The 20,352-nt window shown below is 41.7% G+C and overlaps 2 protein-coding genes across 3 annotated transcripts in view; one reads left to right on the top strand and one right to left on the bottom strand.

Annotated features, from left to right (window-relative positions):
- greb1l (GREB1 like retinoic acid receptor coactivator) overlaps positions 1–12,868 on the bottom strand; it is a 38,751-nt gene extending 25,883 nt beyond the window's left edge. The window contains exon 1 of the mRNA XM_070845129.1: positions 12,785–12,868. The gene's annotated coding sequence lies outside the window, so the exon portion shown is untranslated. The remainder of the gene's footprint in view (positions 1–12,784) is intronic.
- Positions 12,869–16,587: 3,719 nt separating this feature from the next.
- rock1 (Rho-associated, coiled-coil containing protein kinase 1) overlaps positions 16,588–20,352 on the top strand; it is a 29,785-nt gene continuing 26,020 nt past the window's right edge. The window contains exon 1 of one of the 2 annotated variants that reach the window (XM_070844499.1): positions 16,588–17,498. In XM_070844499.1, the coding sequence (XP_070700600.1) occupies positions 17,406–17,498 (93 nt within the window). In that variant the 5' untranslated portion in view covers positions 16,588–17,405. The remainder of the gene's footprint in view (positions 17,499–20,352) is intronic. The other variant, XM_070844501.1, reaches the window with a different exon arrangement.

The raw sequence follows: 20,352 nt of genomic DNA, 5'->3' as shown, positions 1-20,352 counted from the left end.
AGGACTCGCACTGTTGTTTACTATCCGGGTGGCAGTCCACGGCTCTAATTTCCTTATAAAAGCCCCACAACCTTCTTCGAAACCCCCTCCTCCTGCTCCGCGGGACTACCTGCTGAGCCCTGAAGTGCAAATCGGTGCTAGTGAGGATAGCAGATGAGCTAAGGTCATTCGTGGCTTTCCAGTGGGCCACACAAACAAAGGCAAACATTCCAGCTGAATGCCATTGCTGAAGTCGGCAGCAACAGAGAAACACAGGGAGAGGGAGACAGAGCAGGGCTCAGTGGAGATAATAGCCTGAGGGCGTGCGCGTGTGTGTGCGTGTGTGTGTGTGTGTATGTGTGTGTGTGTTCTAGGGGATTATCTGTGGAACTATAAAGTGGGGTGAACCAGGGTTTAAGGCCTGGTGTGACCAGAGGGAACGGGGGCAGGGTCCTGGGCCTGAGGAGGGGTGGACAAAAGGAGCATTTGGGCAGATGAAGAAGTCATCATCATTAAGCCATTGGAAGTTTACTGTCCAGTTATAAAACTCATTTCAAAATTAGGGGCTAGGGGGTGCGTGTGAAAGGGCAGCAGTGCTGGGAAGGCCTGCTAGGGGCTGGAGGGCAGTGTAGTGACTCGCTGAAGAACTGTAGCGCTAATTCATTAGGGGACAAGCAGGCTTTGTGTTAACACTAGCTTGATTGGAGTGGTGACCTTGCCACACACTTTGGCCCAGGAGATGAGTTTAAGGGCAAGGCATTTAACCTTAAACTAAATCTCAGCCACAGACAAAGGCCGGCATCATTTAATGGCGCAGGCCTACCAAACAGCCGATGCAGCACAAATGGAAAACAAACCTTGTTAAAAGTAGCCAATTCACAGATAACAGTGCAAACTCAACTTGTGTGCAGTACATTTTTTGTATATATCATAACTAATATTCCTGCATATTGCCAATATTTCATGTTTTTTTGAAGCATCAAATTGTGTAGAACATTTATTCATGGAGTTTCATTGAATGCATATAAGAAATATATACTTGATCTATAAGAAAGTTTTGGGTGTTTGAATCATAAAAGCCAACCACAAAAACCATACCTATTATATTCAAAAATAGAGCAGCAACTAATGAGAATTTTCATTATTGATTATTTTCTTGATAAATGACCTAAATGCTTGTGTATAAAATTGCCCATTTTAGTTTCCCAGAGCCTGGAGGGCTGGAGCAGAGAGACGAGTTCTCATGGTTGTTGCCCCTGATAGAATAAGTGAATGAAAGTGAAGGACGAGTGACACTTTACAATGCTGTTCATGACTGTGTAGTAAAATGGAAGGCCTGTCAGTGAACCCAATCTGCATTTTACAATGCTGCCGGGTTGAACGCCAGTTCACCTAAGTCGGAACAACAGGGAGAGAAACAGGACCCTAATGCATTTATGGACTTATTCAGGGAAGCCATATTGAATAAGACAACAATGAGTTCTATTTCATACTGTAAAACTGTCACTTGTAGTGGTCAAACAGCGGTCAATGGTAAAGGGCATGAGAAGGGAAGGAGAAAAAAAAATGTAAAAACACGAGCAGTTGTAAGATTTAAACTGGCTAAAAAGAGTTCATTTAATACAAGACTGGAACATCACCCCTAACCTAGTATGAAACTAAAAAAAAGTAAAATCAAGCTTAAATTAATTAACGTATTCACCAGTTCCTTAATTCAATCCTGTATTTTATCGTATTCGGAGATAAAAATTGGTCCTCCATCATCTGCACAGCTTCTTCTAACATCTGGTCCACACCTAATGGCTCATCCCAGAGAAGATCTTTGATGATGGTTGACCAGGCCTTGTCCTGGTCATAAACTGTTGTTTAGACAGCCCTATTTGTTATGAGGTGTAAAAGGAGAGCCATGGATCACGTTGAGAGGGCCAACACTATCAAAACATTGGCTCTTATCAGATGACAGAATGAGCAAAGGGGTCAGGTTCTGTTTCTAGGAGCTGGTTAGAGCTGCACCCCACCCAGCCACCACATCACGTCAGTCAAACTGAAGTGCTCAGGCAGTGATACTAATGGGCCATTTCAGAGATGGGTTAGGGTCACCGTGTCGGTTAACCTTTCAAATACATGAGAAGGGTTTGGTATTTGGACATTTTTCAAGATCTGCACCAATGCAACAATACCATGTGATAAAATAAGCTCGACTCAAGATTCAGATAACAGCTTTTTCTGAGCTTTTTGGTCTTCATCAGCAAATAGAAATGACTCTGGTCAGGTGACATGATATCAACAACCAACATGTGTTTGACAATGCTTTCATGATGCTAAATAATAATAATAATTTCCAAAAACGTTTCTCAGGAAGAACTTTGTAATTTAGCACAAATTACAGGATAAATTAAAATTTCCTGACAGAAAAGCAACATTTAAAACCCAACCAAAAGTTAATTCATAATATATTTATTATTATAAATCATATTCTCTATATATTTAGTATATTAGTATAGTATTTGTATGCTGTATACAGTGTTTTTTGCTGAGTAAAAATATTACCAAAATTATTACCTAAATCATAAAATATCTTGCCTCTCAATAAATAAACAAATAAATGAATGAATGAAGACAACGCCAGCTTTCGGTACTCGGCCCCTTATACTAAATGCTACAAGCAGTACTACAAAACTAAATTGTTCTAAACCAAAACAATTAGTCGATTAATTGATTAAGCAATCAACAGAAAATTAATTGGCAACTATTTTGATTGGCAGTTCATTGATTTATGCCTTTTTACAAGACAAAAAATGCAAAACAACAGCTGGTTCCATCTTCTCAAGTGTTAGGATTTACTGCTTGTCTTAACTGATAGTAAACTGAAAATCTTGGGGTTTTGTGCTTCTGATTAGACTAAACAAGACATTTGAAGACTTTCAGGAAGGGCTTCAGGAAACTAAGACGGGCATGATTCACTATCCTCTGACATTTTATAGATAATCAATTCATTAACTGAGAAAATAATTTGCAGATTAATCGATAAAGAAAATAACCATTAGTTGCAGTCCTAATTGTTGGTCTGCTGAATGGAAATGTTGTCACATTAAAGACAATGCATTCATTGTCTGTGTCTGAGGATCTTCATGATACATTTTGGATGCTTTAAATGTTTTTCCAAATAAAGGAATATACATAAAAGGCACAGATACAAAAGACAGGCAATCCACTCAAAGTTCAGTCAAAGTGCTTCCCTGAAAGTTCACACAACTGACACACTAACTTAATTTAGCCACGAAGGAGTACTGAGCACTCATGGAGAGGACATAAGAAAGAGGTCTGTTGTGTTTATCAGGCGTCCAGAGAGAGACCCATCTTACACAATGGGACCTCTCCTTTCTTTTCCTGCCTGAAAAAAAGTCTCAGCCACCTTGAATCCATTTGAGTGACACCGTGACAAAGAGGCACCTTAATGTCCCGACGAAGGAACCTCCTCCTCTTTTCCCTCAAAACTTCCTTACCGGGCGATCAGCTGTATCCATCATGCCCCTCTTCCTGACCCCAGGCGGCACTGCTGCATCAGCAGAACCCCACCCCCGTCAGCCCCAGCCCCACCCCCCACCACTCTCTTGCCACATCTCCTCCATTACCCCCCACACTCCTGATTAATAAGCACCAGGTTGCCATTGGTGACAGGACCCACACTTAAATCCCATCAGTCCTCCTCACTGCAGCATGAGCCACGGCATCAGCAGGACTCTTTTTGTCTTAATGGGACAATGGAAGCAGAGCCACCCTTTGTTGAGGGCTTGACCTCACACACTAGCCTTGCTGATGAGAAAAAGTGACAGTAAACCTATTCAGGCCTGGTGTACTTCATCCTGCACTGATCCCTCTGAGAGATGAGATACTTTACCAACTGGCAGATGTGACAGTTAAGACGGGGCTCCTTGGACAATGAGGTGTACCAGGCAAAAATAACAAGTCAATGAGGAGCTAAAGCTGAAAGTGGTAGAAATTTGGACTTAAAAGAAGAGAAAAATGTTGAGGTTTCAGATTTGGCCCTTTTTTTCTTTTCAGCCATGTTGGTTAAAACAGCCGGAATAGTGAAGTTAATGTATAAGTGAGCCTTTTCAAAGCGAATTTCAAGATGCTACAACTTATCAAACTTGCACCGAAACATGGGCAATTCTGTTTAAAAGTGATAATTATCTTACCTCAGCACAGAGAAAGCTTGTCTAGACCGAGAGTAATAACATGTTATAACTGGAGGTTTACAGACGTCTCTTTTACAGTGGTGGTCTATGGGAAAAGACTCCCAACTCAACAACTATTACTGTTTGTATACTGTCCCCTATGAAACACCAGCAGGTAGGAACTAAACTTGCAGCAAGAGATAATGAAATAATAACTAGTGGTAATCTAACTTAATTCTGCAACATTCCAAAATAATATAGTGGATTTACTCCAACTAATATATATTATGCTGCTATTTAAATAAGGACAGCAAACTTAAAGGAATATCTGCTTATTTACATCTTTTTTTTCCGCTGAGAATTCGATAAAAAGATGAACGCCCCTCTCATATCTGTCCATTCAATATATGGCTGCAGCCAGCAGCTTAGATTATCTTAGCTTAGATTAGCTTAGTGAAAAAGACTGGAAACATCCATTGGTAATTGGGTAGCTTTGCTCTGTCTGCTGCTCTTTCCGTGATGAAATCTACCTGCTCATTGATTAACATTTAAATTTTTATTAAATTAATTAAAAAACTGGAGTGTAAAAATCACAATTCACCATTGTGCAGCTGTTTCCCCTACACTAACTGAAGTCCAAATAAATGGGTCAACAACAGCATAAACACAACAGATTATCACACTACAAGCATGGCCAAAGTGGTGTACACGTTCCTTAACTTGTCTCTTATAAAAGGGGACAAAGACAGAGAGATGGAGACTCTTTGCAGGCAGATATGTTTCTCTAATCAGAGCATGAAGCTGAGATTCTGGAGGTCTGGGAATCGTTAGACAAAACACATGGTCACATACATATACATAGGTGACAAACTACAGGGAATTCTGACATAGAGTGTCTCCTCCTCTCCTTTTAATGATGATGGTGGAGATCTGCCTAATACGCAACTCCAAACCCTCTTACTAGTTATGAAACAGTGTTACAGGCGGTTCTATGTTGTGTTTGCCTGTTTGTTCCTGGTTGTGCTGGAGTTGCAAATGTGCACACAGAGAGAATGAAAAGAGAGAATGAGGGAGAGAATGACCTCCCCTGCCACAGAGGAACGCTGAGTCCTTGCAGCAGAGGGCTGGGTCTTGGTCACCGTAGCCTTGGACAATCTGTGACAGCCTATGGAAAAGCCTTCTGCTACAAAGAGCCCTCTCCCCCACAGACCCTGGCAGCGTCACCGCACGCGGACCTTGTGTGTCTACATGAAGAGGGAGGGGGAGTGAAAAAGAGTGAATGTCCTCTGTGTGTGTGTGTGTGTGTGTGTGTGTGTGTGCAGGAAGATTTTGAAACAATATGCTGTATGTGGGCAAAGGCACAGATGCAGCTGTAGTGATGTGGGAAATTTGGCTACAAGCCTGTTTCCAGCTGTTGTTAGCACACGTCCTGCCTCTTCACAGCAACAATGTCAAATGCATAACACAGCAGGATGTTTCCTAAGCAAGAGTGACAATCTACCACATTTATCAGAAAGAATCGCAATAAAATCTTATCACAAGGAATCACCTACCAAAGCTAACATGTCACATGACTAAAATCATAACAAATCTCGACATGAATGTGCACTAATTTAATCATCAACCAAGTGACAAGTCTAAAATTGATCGAGGGTGACATTAGGCGTTTGCTTAAAAAAAAAGTTTAAAACAAAAGACATTAGAAATGCAAAAGTAGCAGTAAGGAAAGGGACAGGTATCAAATATAATGCAATGCATGAATATTTGGTAATTGCTTGCACAAAAACATTTCCCCCCCCATGTACTCTCTCTCTGTAAACCGCTAGTCTCACCTGGCACGTAATCAAAAACAGAGGACTTGACAGGATCTTCAACAAGTGTTGCACCTTGCACAGATTAAAAGCACATCCACGCCAAAATACTAAATGGTCAGCGGAGTGACTAACTGCCATTTTAATCAATAGATAGAAAGCCAATGCTGCGATTAATCATTCAAAATGTTGTTTACTTTCTGACACTTGTAGCGAGGGCCAAAAACACAATCAAACTAAAAACCATTAACTTTCCTTCAGACCATTGCACTGTGATCTAGCTGTGGCACGGCACACACTGTACTCTATAAAAGAACACATAAGCTGGGAGCAGTCATTTCTGGCCGCAGGTACTGTTCCACTGGGGTTGGCATCTGCGTATGGCCGAAGGGTGGAGGGAGGCCGGGGGGGCCAGGAGGGAAGGAGAGAGAGAGGGAGGGTGGGAGGGAGGGTGGGGGTACAGCAGTACACCATGTGAGAACACACTGTTCCACAACAGTACTGTGCAAGAAGGGAATCTCAGCTGGATGCTTTCCAGGTTTCAATGGCAAGAATGAGGATATATTATTACTAAGTGCTCTCCACAGAGCCGCACACACACTTTGCTCTTCATGAGCTCACGTTGATGTAATGGAGTCCGCAGACATCCAAGAGATTGATCTAAAAATCGGGGGAACACTGTAGACATGAAGTAAGCACTTCATGCCACAATCCAGCTGTGATGCGAAGCGTTGCGAGATGCAAGGACTCTGGTGTCGGTGTTATTAACCTAATTTGTTTATTATGGCTGCTAATGAAAGAGTTCAGCTCAAGAAACGAAAGACTAAAAATTCCTTCACCTTGACATGCCATCATTCCCCTACGACCCTTTGACTTTGCTCAGGACACGCTTCCTGACGAACGACGTGGGGGCACGTCCTGATAAGTTCCATTCATTTCTGTCAGGGAACTATTTCAACTTTGATCTAGGGGTGGGGCTGCAGAGAAAAAGAGTGCAATGGAGGGACAAATGTGGAAGTTTCAACTTATAGGACTATCTTAGCCTTCTATTTAGATGCCTTTGGTAAATACTTAACATAACACTGTCATGAAAAGAGCTGTGCGAACATGAGTAAATATTGTTCATGTTAAAGAGAAAGGGGGGCCTCAATAAATTAGGGATTGGGTTCATTGAGTCATTTGGTTAGCCAACCAGAAGATCCAGTGGTGACAGATAAGAACCTGCCCTGCATGTCAGAATCAGAGATAACTAAAAGGACAACAGGAAGTGCCATCTACCAGGGTCGTGTTCCACTCATGCATACACACACACACACACACACACACACACACACACACACACACAAAATTAGCATCCCAAGCCTCCCTTACAACAAAGAGCAGGATGTTCGGGTCAGTCTTTTAGGCTGTACTCCCACATATTGCATGTCCTACCTTCCTGACTGTAAGTTTCTTTCATCTGTCACTAAAAACCACATTCTAAGGCTGTGAGAGAGAGAGGCATTTTTTCACTTCGAGGAATTTCATTCTCACAAGCTTTCCCTTTCCCCTTCACTCCTGAGTAGGCCATAAACGCTGAGGCGTGAAGTAGACTCACACCCAGCAGCACAAATTCATGGTCAGACATTTAAGTAAAGGAAGGTTGCTCTAGAGTAAAGCTACATGGTTAATCGATTGCTACAGCATCTTCTGATAGTTTGTTACAGTGATGTCTGAGCTAATATGAGAAGAACAAAGAGCAGTGGGACGTCTGAATTAAGTGAAAAAAAAAAATTAAGTTCAACCTGATAATTAACATGTCCTTTATGTTGCAAGGGTTTGTCACTATGCTGTTTGTTGTTTGAATGTGCTGTCCAACTATATTGCTCAAATGAACTTTACCCAAAATCCCTCATCCATAAAAACACAAGGTCAACACTACATACTGATTGGTATGCACTATATTTACTTTCAGTAAATATACTGTCACTGTACTTGTAGGGAGATGATACAAGACGCACGGTAATTGACACTGATCAAACTTCATCTTTTGAAAACAGTCCAGCCAGTAAGACATAGGGTAGAGGAGGGAAAAGGCTCAATATTTCTTGCTAGACATTCCTTGAACTGTGTCACCCACATCTGCACCAACATTTCTTTTTTTAAAGTTGTTTTTCCAGCTGTGAGCAGCTCCTCCATTCATTTTGTGCACTGGATTGTAGAACTGATTTCAATATTCAATTAATCACTCACAATTTCCTGGAACCCAAGCTGACTTTTGTCCAACCAAGAGTAAAAAAACCTTAAAATATTCACCTTGCTGTCACAGAGGGTTAAAGGGTGCTGTTGGAACCAGTGAATATTTGGCATTTTTACTTAGAAACTGACATAAATGTCTAATTTAGTTATTGAAATTGCTGCTGTTAATTTTGTCAGTATACAGACTTTTATGTGTATACTTTTGACCCTTGTCACTTCAGGGTGTGAGGGCACTGTGACCTCAATAGTTAGTATGCAGTATGGCCTTGGACCATGGCTGCACTGCTAGTTATATTTATTACACAGCTTTATTGAATACTCAGTTCTGATTAGTCAATTACGGCTTTCTACAGTCTGTTATTTCTGTATAAAAGACCGTTGCAATGCATAACAGACCGCTGCTATGGACGCAGTTCTGATACAATTGGTTTTGAGTCACTATTAAGTCAAACAGTTGATTTCTTTAGAATCAGAATCAGAATTCCTTTAATAATCCCTTGGGGGAAATTGCTTTTTGTTACACACAGCTCCAGCTTTAGTACAAAGCCATGTAATAATAAGGAAGGATCGCATCCTGCATCACCGTTTCGGAGGTTGTTTTGCAATAATGGCCGGCTCGCTGTACATTATCCCTTACTTTAACACAACAAAATAAAATAACTAAATCACTAAATTAATTGATCTGCTTCCTGCAGGTGAAACTAAGATATAACAGCTGATGGTGGAGGGCTTTGAGGAGGAAGCCCCACCCCCACCAGAGGGATCAATGCACATAAATGGAAGAGGTCACAGACCTTTGGCATCTCCTTTCAGCCGGGGGAGGGGCACAGGCCTTTGTGAGATTGGCTTTAATGATCCAATTGTCGACTGTGTCATGCACCTTCATACAGTAAATACAGTTTGTCTCATAATTTGCTCCACCCTGCAAACCCTCCGCCCTTTTACTGTATGTCCATTCACTGAACCATCCAGCCAAAAAAAAGCGTGTGCTCTGAATGTAACATGTTGCCATGTATCTCACTTGCTGTCTGCATCCAGCTGCCTTGCCTCACTCTTCATCACTCCCACATCTGTTTCAACCTCTTCTTCTATGTCCTCCCCTCCTCAGCCTCCCCAGACCTTATCTGTGCTTTCCCTCCCTCCTCTTTCATGCTGCATTTTTGAAGAGAGATTTGGCCACTGAAAAGACCGAGGCAGGAGAAGATGACCACTTCCCGAGATAGTTTGATGCTTTTTGCTCCACGGAAACCATGTGGACAAAATAGGAAGAAGCAAAACATTACATAAATAAAGCTTTTGGATTTATAAGTGGCTCAAGACACAAACTCAATCAGACCAAACTATTCCAATAGACCAATTCAACATGCAGACCTGACTTCTTGCTACAGAAAGAAAAACATCCAACGCTGACACATTTGTGAATATTTTTCTTTCTTTTAGTCAGTCAAAGATTACCGGTGAACACGATGTTCCTGGCATTCTTGACCCACAATAAAAAGGACAGGTTTAAAGTTTTCTTAGCTGAACTATACTGACTTTCATTACACACTGTTGCTGCTAAATCAATAAACATATCTTGCCATCTAGTGAAATTACCCAGCAAGATATTTTAATTCTATGATTTCCTGTATCGGCATAAATGGATCTGTATTAATTAATAGTGGTGGGATGTAACTAAGTACATTTACTCATATACTGCATTTATTTGCAGATAAAAAAATGACTTGAGTATTTCCTTTGATGCTATGTAATACTTCTACTCCACTACATTTCATAGGGAAATAATGTACTTTTGCAGACTCATATTAACAAATGATCTACGTGTAAAATATGATGTATTATCACAAATTACACACATCATATAAACCAGTTAGAATTTGCTTCACCTCCAACAGCTACAACATTAAAATCCCGCTGAGACATTAATGCTGTCGGAATGATTAATAAAAACTCGCAGAGGCCATGTTTTGAATAAATGGGCACATTTGGCGGATCATACTTATGTGTTTTTACTTAAGGAAGGAAGATTTTTACGACAGGATTTTTGCTTGTAATGGAGTATTTTCGACTGTATTTCAACAACACGATCATCTGTCCGTGTCAACATAATCAAGTGGCCCATGAAAATATTTTAATGGTCCTGACTTTGGCACCAGCAGTTTGATGAATGACGGCTATTTTCAGGACCACCTGTTGTGCTTGGTCCTCTCACATCACGCTCAAAAAAACAGTGTGAAACAATAGCGCTGATCTCTCTGGTTGGGATTTTGTCCCCTGTACCATCTGCACTCAGGATCAGAGAGGCCCACTGTCACTAACATGCACCTCTGAAAGGATCAACAGTAGCATCTGCCTGCAGTGCTGACCAGTCCCAGTGGTGTTCTTGTGATCTACATTGGTAGAGCGAATGATCTGTGAGGGTGTTTTGTGTTAAAGATTTTTCCCCATTGATCAATATTTAAAAATGATATGTTTCTGTAACAGAAACCTCTTTGTTTCTGACTGGATTGGTAATCAATTGCTATATATGCCTTTGTGTTATGACACCGAATACAGATCTGAGTGATCTATCACACACTTGCTTGTCATAACAGAGACTGATAACAAGAGAACATGGAAAAGGAAAACGCAAATTCTATTTTTTCCCAGAAAATAAACAGAGGCACAGAGGGCCAAGTCACAAACAGCAAGCGAGGAGTCCTGATGTGCTCAAAATGATATGAGGGAATAATGAAGGAAAATAAATCAATCTGTTACCCTGGTGACAATTGCCTTTTGCACAAATGGATACGAAATATTCAGCTACCCACTGCTGGATCGAGCTCTTTCATATGACAAATGACATGTTGCATCATGCATCAATCCTCTGACTCACAGCAGGTCTTGTGCACAATAAAACAAATGTGAATGACACATTGGGCACAAAATAAAGAGGGAAATATTTTCAGAACAAGAAAAAACTGTATAACTTTATAACTGTGTAACTTTTGGTTCACATGAATTGTTACAAGTACTTTTTTCTCATCACAAAGCAACATAGGAAGAAGATGTCTCCTTCAAGGCTAAAGAGAAAAACCTGTCCGAGCGCAGGAGTGGTGTCACGGGGGCCTTACTTATCTCTTTCCAGATTAAGTCCCAATTGTTCGCCAGGAACAAAGGCAGCCAGTGAGGAAACCAGCCCCCCAAGGGCCAGATGGTCAGCGTTCAGAGCCCCCTGACCCCTCCAGCCCTTGCCCTCTCCGACAGGGCTGCGTGTGCTCCTGGCGAGACAGGCCACCCGGCAAATTCACAATCCACGGTGCTCGTACAGGGCATGTACTCACATGATACTGCATGTCTGAGTTAAAGCCATGTGTCTAGCAGATAGCTACTTCCCTCAGGATGTATAATGACAGAAGACAACCATTAATGCCATATATCATAAATCTGCAACAATCGAGATTTTAAGCAATATTTATACAAATGCAAACAAACATTTCATGGCTCAAAAATGTGAATTCCTACGAGCCTGGGGTGCAAATTTCTTGATATTAAAATGCTGTTTTAAAATGAAAAGTGGCTAGTCAGTATTTGACATTGCCATCAGTGCCTCTCTGCATCTGCTAAGATCAACATCACCACTCTGCTGTTTGTAGGATCTTGTAGTGTGCATGTAATAGTCATTCCCTCTGACGACAATTTAAAGGTGTAGAAGGAAGGTAGCAGAGACCTGAGGAATGCAACCTTTGGGACATGAAACATGAGGAATGGCAGATTAGATGTAGTCAAGACAGACTGGTTTGCCTGTAATTACGATGACAAACCACCGAGTACATCTCCTGGTCACTCTTATCTGATATGGCTATCTAAACTGCTGGAGCCTGTTTCAACACAGAGCCTAAGGCAACTGTAACACTAGTCCACAGGACAAATGTAAAAATGACTGGCCAGCTTCCAGATATTCTTGACTTTGTAGGAGAAGACGAATCAGCTGGGGGGTTACATTCACACAGATGGAATGAATTATCAGAATTTTGGCTGCTGATCTTCAACTCGGGGTTCATTTACCTTCTTTTTCTGCTTCAGATTTAGCCAAAGTTACATTTCACTTGTGTAACACTGCATGAAACATTGATTAAAAGACTAGAAAGGCTATTAGATGTAGGTACACACATATTTTCTGCAGCCACGTTAGACAAGGCCTGTTAATATGCCAAAAATGTGTTATTAGTGGGGATATAATGAAGACAAAGACAACACAGGCTTAAAAACTGTGCATATTTCCAATCACTCAAACAGGTTTACTGACAGATCTAGGAGTTGATTATAGCCTACCTAATTGCCTCTGGTCCTACTTCACTTCCTATAAAACATCCCGCAGCCTACTGTCTATTCAGCAGTAGCTTTAAAGCCAATTGAAATGATGGGACAAACTTTAATCGCGTTTCAGCCCGGTTGACAGACAGCTGGACACCAATGCTGCAAGGCGACCCTCCTCCGGAGAGCGTCCGCAGCCTCATTCTGTAAATAATCCCTTACTCGCTCTCCTGTGACATTTGTGTGAGGATGCAGGAGAGCAGCACCGTGCATGCCTACCTTTCTCCACACGGAATGGGGTCTGTGGGTAAATCTAGGTCCCCCGGCTCCGGTAAAACCACACGGCTGCTGCTGCTGCTGCTGCTGCTGCGGTCGCGGCGCTCCGAGAGTCTACAGCTGATCTGGTCTGATCTGAGCGCAGCGAGGGAGCCGCCAAGTGACGTCAGGAAAATACTGTACGTACCGCCTGGGTCCGTCCAGGCTCTGAGGAAAAGTTCAGCTCAGGATGAAAACACATGGGAAATACAAAGCTGATAAATCACAAACAGTAAAATATATATGTATATATGTTACATTGGTCGCCTCAGAATTCCACGGATAGATAAAAAAAAAAAAAAAAAGTGGATGCAGCGATTCAGACTGCAAAAATGAATAAACAAGGAAAGGAATTGAACGAAATAATAGACAAAACTAGAAAGAATGACGTATTCACTGACGTGCTGTCTGTGCTTGGGCCTACATACACGTTTACCCACATTCATCTTCCCATAAAGGCTACATGCATGGCCTCCATACATGCATGACACGTGTCTGTATGCCTGCATTACAACATTATTATCAGTCTACCTGTAAGCTACATTTTTTTTCCCAAACTGAAGATGCACACCTGAAACTGACGTTTTTATGGATGCAACTCAGACATAAGCCTATGTACAGTAATGGTTTCTATGGTTGAAACACCTCCCTCTGTTGGCAGAAGCACCTACGGAGCTGATGCACTGAGTTCAAGTTGTACAGAAAACATCTTTACAAAAATGATATAAATAAATAAAAAAATTACTGCCATTTTCTTAGGAGCAGACTCAGTAAGCACCTAATTTTGGTCAGTGCCATAAATGTCAAGATCACAAGCCTCAAGTCTCAGGACAAAACGGCGTTCTCACCATTAAAGTTGTACAACAGCGTCCTCTGTTGGCTGAAAGGATGAACAAACAGACACCCGAGAGAGGATCACTGCTGAGAAGGAGAGAGAACTTTTCTCCTCATAATTATTCCTTTCATTTTATTGTTAAATGATTACATTAAATACAACAGTTATTAGGGAGCAAACCGTTATGATATGTATTAGAGAGGACAAGCATTTCCATACAGTACTGTGCAAAGGTTTTAGGCAGGTGTGAAGAAATGCTTTCAAAAATATAAGATTTAATCGTATTTTTTTTTTAATCAATTTACAAAATACAGACTGGGCAAACTGAAGAAAAACATAAATTAAATCAGTATTTAGTGTGACCACCCTTTGCTTTCAAAACAGCATCAGTTCTTCCAGGTACACTTGCGTACTGTTTTTGAATCTTGGAGAACTAACCATAGATCTTCAGTGGATGTCGGCTGCCAGGACTCCTTGTTCTTCTTTCCACTGATGATAGTTCCTAATGACACTGGCTGTATGTTTGGGGTTGTTGTCCTGCTGCAGAATAAATTTGGGGCCAATCAGACGCCTCTCTGATGGTGTTGCATGATGGATAAGTATCTGCCTGTATTTCTCAGCACTGAGGATACCATTAACTCTGACCATATCCCCAACTCCATTTGTAGAAATGCAGGCCCAAACTGGCAAGGAACTTCCACCAGGCTTCACTGTTGCTTGAAGACACTCATTGTACCGCTTTGCAGCCCTTTGGCAAACGAACTGCTTTCTGCAACAGCCAAATATTTCAAATTTTGACTCATCAGTCCAAAGCATCTGCGACCATTTTTCTGCACCCCAGTCCCTATGTTTTCCTGCCTAGTTGAGTTGCTTGGCAATGTTTCCACATCAAAGATATGGCTTTTTGGCTGCATTTTACTTTACAGCATTTTCATTTACAGTGCCTAAGACTCATGCACAGTGCTGTATATATACAAAACATGCACTATTTGAAGTGGTGGAAGAAGTACTTAGATCTTTTACTTTAGTAAAATAAGTAATGCCTTAGTGTAGAAATGCTCGGTTACAAGTAAAAGTAGAAAAGTATTAAGTGTAGGCTTACGAGGTGTCACTACACTCACCTTGCGCTATGTCTGCTGTGGAGACCCTCAGGTTTCTGGGATCCACAATCCCCCAGGACCTAAGGTGGACACCCAACATTGACGCCATAATCAAAAACGCTCAGCAGTGGATGTGCTTCCTGCGTCAGCTCAGAAAGTTCAACCTGCCTCAAGAGCTGCTGATTCAGTTCTCCTGTGCAATCATCCAGTCTGTTCTTTGCACTTTCATCGCCATCTGGTTTGGATCGGCCACCTAACAGGACCAGAGCAGAGTGCAACAGATTGTCAGGGCTGCAGAGAAAATCAGTTGTGCCGACTGGCCATACATCCAGGACTTAAACATGTCCAGAGTCAGGAAACAGGCAGGAAACATCACCGTTGACCCACCTCACCCTGGACACAACGCATTCCATCTTCTCCCCTCCAGCAGGCGCTACAGAGCACTGTGCGCCAAAACAACCAGACACAAGAACAGCTTCTACCCACAGGCCTTCACTCTGACATAAACACAAAAATCTGTCGTACGGCCTCAGAAATAGTCCCTGCACAATAAACCTGCACACACACAAACACACACATATATGTATAGAAATAAACATAAGCATTCAACTATAGTTGAATGTGTTTACTTTGTCAGGTTCCTCGTATGTGTACACATACGTGGCAAATAAAGCTGATTCTGATTCTGATTTCAAACATAAAAGTACTCATTATGCAGAATGGTCAATTTCAGATGAATGTATGTATTCTTGGATTTTAAATGGTGAGACATAACATAATGTTTAATGTAGCTAATAAAAACTGGACTGATTTCAATGTATTACTAGGTATTTTACAGTAATCTCTAATAATACATCATTTATTAGTGGATTATACTTTGTGTAAATAATCTGAATTTGCAACGTAACTAATAGAAGAAAGAGTGTCTCTGTGCTCAGTTTGTTTTGCAGTTCATTGCAGTCATACTGTGTATTGGTAATAAACCACTTCACTGTTCAGAGTTGGTGTGAAGAACTTTTATAGCTAACTGATCCTGTCTGATCCAACCTCATAAACAATTAAATACGTATGCTCATGCCTTGTAGATGTCATCTGACCTTTTCATATAAGTTACATGGGTGAGAGTGACTGATATCCCAAGTAATGAACTGAATAGCACTATGATTAGACTAGACTAGAATAGAATATGATAAAATATAACACAACATAACATAACATAAGAATAGAATAGAATAAGGTGAACATTATAGATTGGGGTAATTAATTATAGTCCAAAACCAAGAGCATATGTAACCCACGTGCATGCCATTATTCAATACAAAAGAAAAGAACAGAATGGGGCATTTAGTTATAAACCAGAACCAAGAGTGTATGTAACCCATATGAATAGAATAGAATAGAATAGCCGGTTTATTTATGCCTCACAACCAAACCAAAAGATTAGATTTATCCACATAAAAAACAATCATTAATTTACAGAAAGGAGTCTGTGATTTAATTATGATCCAGCATCTGTATCCCATGTGGACAATTTACATTACTGAAGAGAACAAAATAGAATAAAATTTACCTTTTAAATATGATCCAGAGTCAAGGGTACCCCTGACCCATGTGAACACTTCTGAACAAACTCACTAAATAGAATAATATAGTATAGAATAGAACATTTGAACTTCAGGAGGTCTTAACAATAGACGTGAACTATTTTAAAATCTGACTTATTTCCTCCTCTCCCCCTGAGGTCGTCTTTTTAAATGAGATCTTTTACATTACAGCACTTGGCGAACAGCAACATGTTGCCACCGTCAGCCTGTGAACTCTTTGAATGCGCCTCGGCACGGCGCATGCGCAGTACTTGACATTTTGAAGTTGCTTCTCCGGGGTGTTTGAACAGGAAGGCGGACATGTTGGTCAGGCTGTGGGAGAAAAATCGGGCACCGTCTGCTGGTTTTTTCCGACAACTAACACACATCAAAAACCCGATTTATACTTCTTCGATCTGAGAGGTAGAGCAGGTCGGAGGGGAAGCAGTCGACGGTCAGTGACAGTGCACGGGACGCAGCGGAAGGACTGCCGTTAAACGTTGTAACGACTCCGCGTTTAAACTGATCGAAATTTGGAAGAAGCAGAAGTTTTTTTTTCCCACCACTTCTACTTTTGAGCTGTCAGATTGTATTGTCGTTTTCTGCAAGGGCCTGGCACAGATATGGGAACGGGCCTGGACTAACCTGCCCACAAACTGTGCTCTTCAAACGGACATTGCATTTGAAGTTTTAATTGCCTTTTGTTTGGATGCACCAGCATTTTAAGCCCTTATCCTCAGTGGCATCCTGCGGAGGCTGACTAATCTGTCGCCGCATTTATCTTTTGCCACTGAAGTTGTTTGCCACTCAAACTGGGAAAACATCTTTCGGCTCTGAAAATGTGGCTTTTGTATATTCAACGCTACCTTAAACGTTTTATCGTCTGTGAAAGCTCGAGGAGAACGATGTATTTTCTTTGAAGTGCGGTGTAAAGTTCTCACGAAGAAAGGAACATTTTGGCTAGCTAGCTAGCTGCTGGCTGCTAAAGCTAGCTAGCCAGCCTCCTGCCTCGCCAGTGAGCTGTTTTTGTTCACAACCCAACATCGGGACTGAGTTTAACAGCAAAAATGTCTGCTCCGGAAAGTATGGAGGCTCGATTTGAAAAAATCGATTCCATGTTGAAGGACCCAAAGTCAGAAGTAAACACGGATTGTCTTCTGGTAAGTTTGTAGCTTGCTAGCTTTCTATGCAGCTAGCGAGTCAACCATCCGGGGTCAGTCTACTCCTTGGAGCAAAAATTCTTTCCGAGACCAACAAGTCGTCTCACTTGTCACCGAAGGAATGTGCAGATATCGACGCCGACAGGCCAGTTTGCCTCATACACTCATTCAAGTTCAAGCACCTGTGTGTGTGTGTGATCGTATTTATACATATATTAAGGATTTGCGAGAAGAAAGCAACCAGCAGTTTAATGCTCAGACATCCTGTAGTCGCATACTGTAGAAACTCGCAGCCCAGAAACAATAAAACCTTAATTGCGAGCAGTGGGATCAATATTTTACTGCGATGCAGTTTCAGTATTTGATAACCTGTCTTCATCCAAAGGGTCTAATTAAAATCAATGGTAACTAGAATAGACTGACAGATGGCAGCCGTGTTTCTGCTCCCCACAATACAGACACACGTTGTCAGATTATTCATTATTAGGGCAGTTTTCATGAATCGTGTTATTAAATCTGATCAGCTGGATTGATCCTCGCCACCCCCCTCAAACAGTTTTTTTTAGATCATTAGGAAGTGGGTGGTTAGAAGTGCTGTTTTGTCTGCATGTGCTTGTGCTTATCTAAGCTTCATTTGAAGTGATAGGCTGCCTGCAAGCCTGTTGTAACCTGCAGGCCCTGGGCTGCATCAGTACACCTGTTGGCTGGAGTTTGCCCCGGCTGCTTCCTGTCTATGGGCGACAACTCATGAGGTGACTCCTATCTGAGGAAAGAAGGCGGCTGCTTCCACGTGCTAAACCCTATAGCAACACCCTCACAGGTTTTTATTATGTGTGGCAATCCTGGGAACTGACTCACCATGGAGTGGATGCTATGAGGTTGTTGGTGTGTCAAGTGTTTGTTGATACCAAGAGCCTTTCAGCTTGGGTGACAGTGGCACTGAGTGTTTTCACACAGATTTGGCAATTAGTGACTCATGGGAACCGTTGCCCTCAGATGTTTATTTTGATGAGGACAAATTTCATGTGGGTAATTGGATAGAACGTTTTGACCTGAATTTCCAGGGATCAACCGTGGCGCCTTAATTTTGTGTTTGCAGGTACGACTGCGTTTTTGCTCAGGGTTCACTGTTGAAATTAGCAAGGGACAAGTGGTAGGTCTCGGCCCCCCTTATACAGTAGTTTCATTGGTAGTTAATAGGATAGTAGTTTTATTGTAAGTCATTCAGGTGCCGTGCACATTAGGTCATACTCTTTGATTAATGATCCCTGAATCTTGATTGTGTGATATGAGCGTATTAGGAGCCATACTGACTTACCAAGCAAAAGAACATCAGGGAGGCTGTTTTGGGAAGGGGGTGGTCCTAAAAACCCCACCCACACACACCCAACTTGGAGTGTTTGTGTATAGGCTGCTGTAGATAGCTGTCTTTTGAAAAGAAAACTTGCTTAGTCTACTGTGACCTCCCATCCTGTTGCAGAAAGAGGCAATTAAACTCACCTAAAAGTGCACACGCTCTGCATTTTTAATGGCAAAAAGCTGTGGGGACTGTTCCTGCTGGCAGCCGTACACACAAGGGTGTTGTTCTTCTTTTTTCCCCTTTCTGCAATCATGCCTGATCAATGAATGGAGGCCTTTTGCTGAGGCTCTCTCCGCCACCATACAACTCCACCCACAGCTTAATAAAATTCCACGCTAATCAAATAACCTCTTGTCTTTGACTGGCCTGGAGTTCCCTGTGTGTCCCATAGCCATTCTGCACGTCTGGAGAGAGTTGAGAGCAGGCAGGCAGCTCTGAGGTAGCTGGGTGTGGGCTCTGCTCTCTACCCATAAACCAAAATTATGTGGACTGAAGACTCATGTTTCTGAAGGCCGTGAATCAGTACATTTAACTCATAAAGCAGCCAACGTGCATGGCTATGAGTAATGGGTTCCATCACAATGCACAATGCAAGCCTTTTACTGGCCATGTTTCTATACCTGAGTATGGAGCTAGCATTACTTTCTGTCTGAAGTATAGCTCAGTTGGAATTATACATTTTTCCCCATAGAGGCCTGGTCTGTGTTTGTGTGATTGTGACATTTGGGCAGCACCTTACCTCTCAGCTCTGGGCTGGCCTATTGAGCACAGTATTCCAACCCTGTAGCCCTTATCTTCACCCCCTAAATAAATCCTGGTTGGAGAGAAGAGCGCCTTATCTGGATGGGCTGCCCCCTCCCCAATCATTGTGCTTCAGGCAGGCCTCTAAGAGCCAATCTGAGACAGACAGAATTCCTGACATTGTGACACGATTGCTCTCTGACATTGAGGGTCTGAGAATTGTCAATATGAATCTCTGCTGGCAACAATCAATATATTGCATTAAATACTTTTTAGCAAAATATATATCTGGATTGAACGTGCTTTAGTCGGATTCTACATGGATACATGGAGCGTGTTTGTCGATTTGTGGAAATATTGAATTGCAATTCTTAGTTGCTATTTCACTTAGTCCTTCAGTGGGGGAGTCTGTTCATCGTTTGGTAAATTAGAATAGTTGAGCTGATATGTTTGAACTTGTTTAGCAAGGGCTTTGTTTCTATTTGAGATATATAAAAGCCTCATGGCACAGTCTTTGCTCTTACTTTGGCTCTTGGGGTGCATCAGCTTCTCTGTGTTTTCATCCCTCTTTCATATGGATTCAAAATCTTCAATAAGAGTAATTACAGGAAACTGTGAGGCTAGTAAACCAGAATTATAGACAGTGATTGACTGTGTGCATGTTGCATGTACATGTTGGGGCGTATGCTCTTATTTTGAAAGGATCTAGAATATTAGTCAAATAAGCTGACATTGCTAAATCAACAACAATGT

Source organism: Pempheris klunzingeri, chromosome 15, assembly GCF_042242105.1.
Source record: "Pempheris klunzingeri isolate RE-2024b chromosome 15, fPemKlu1.hap1, whole genome shotgun sequence".
In the NCBI taxonomy this organism is placed as follows: Eukaryota; Metazoa; Chordata; class Actinopteri; order Acropomatiformes; family Pempheridae; genus Pempheris; species Pempheris klunzingeri.
The sequence above is the reverse complement of the archived record's forward strand: the minus strand, read 5'-3'. Positions and strand labels throughout refer to the sequence as shown.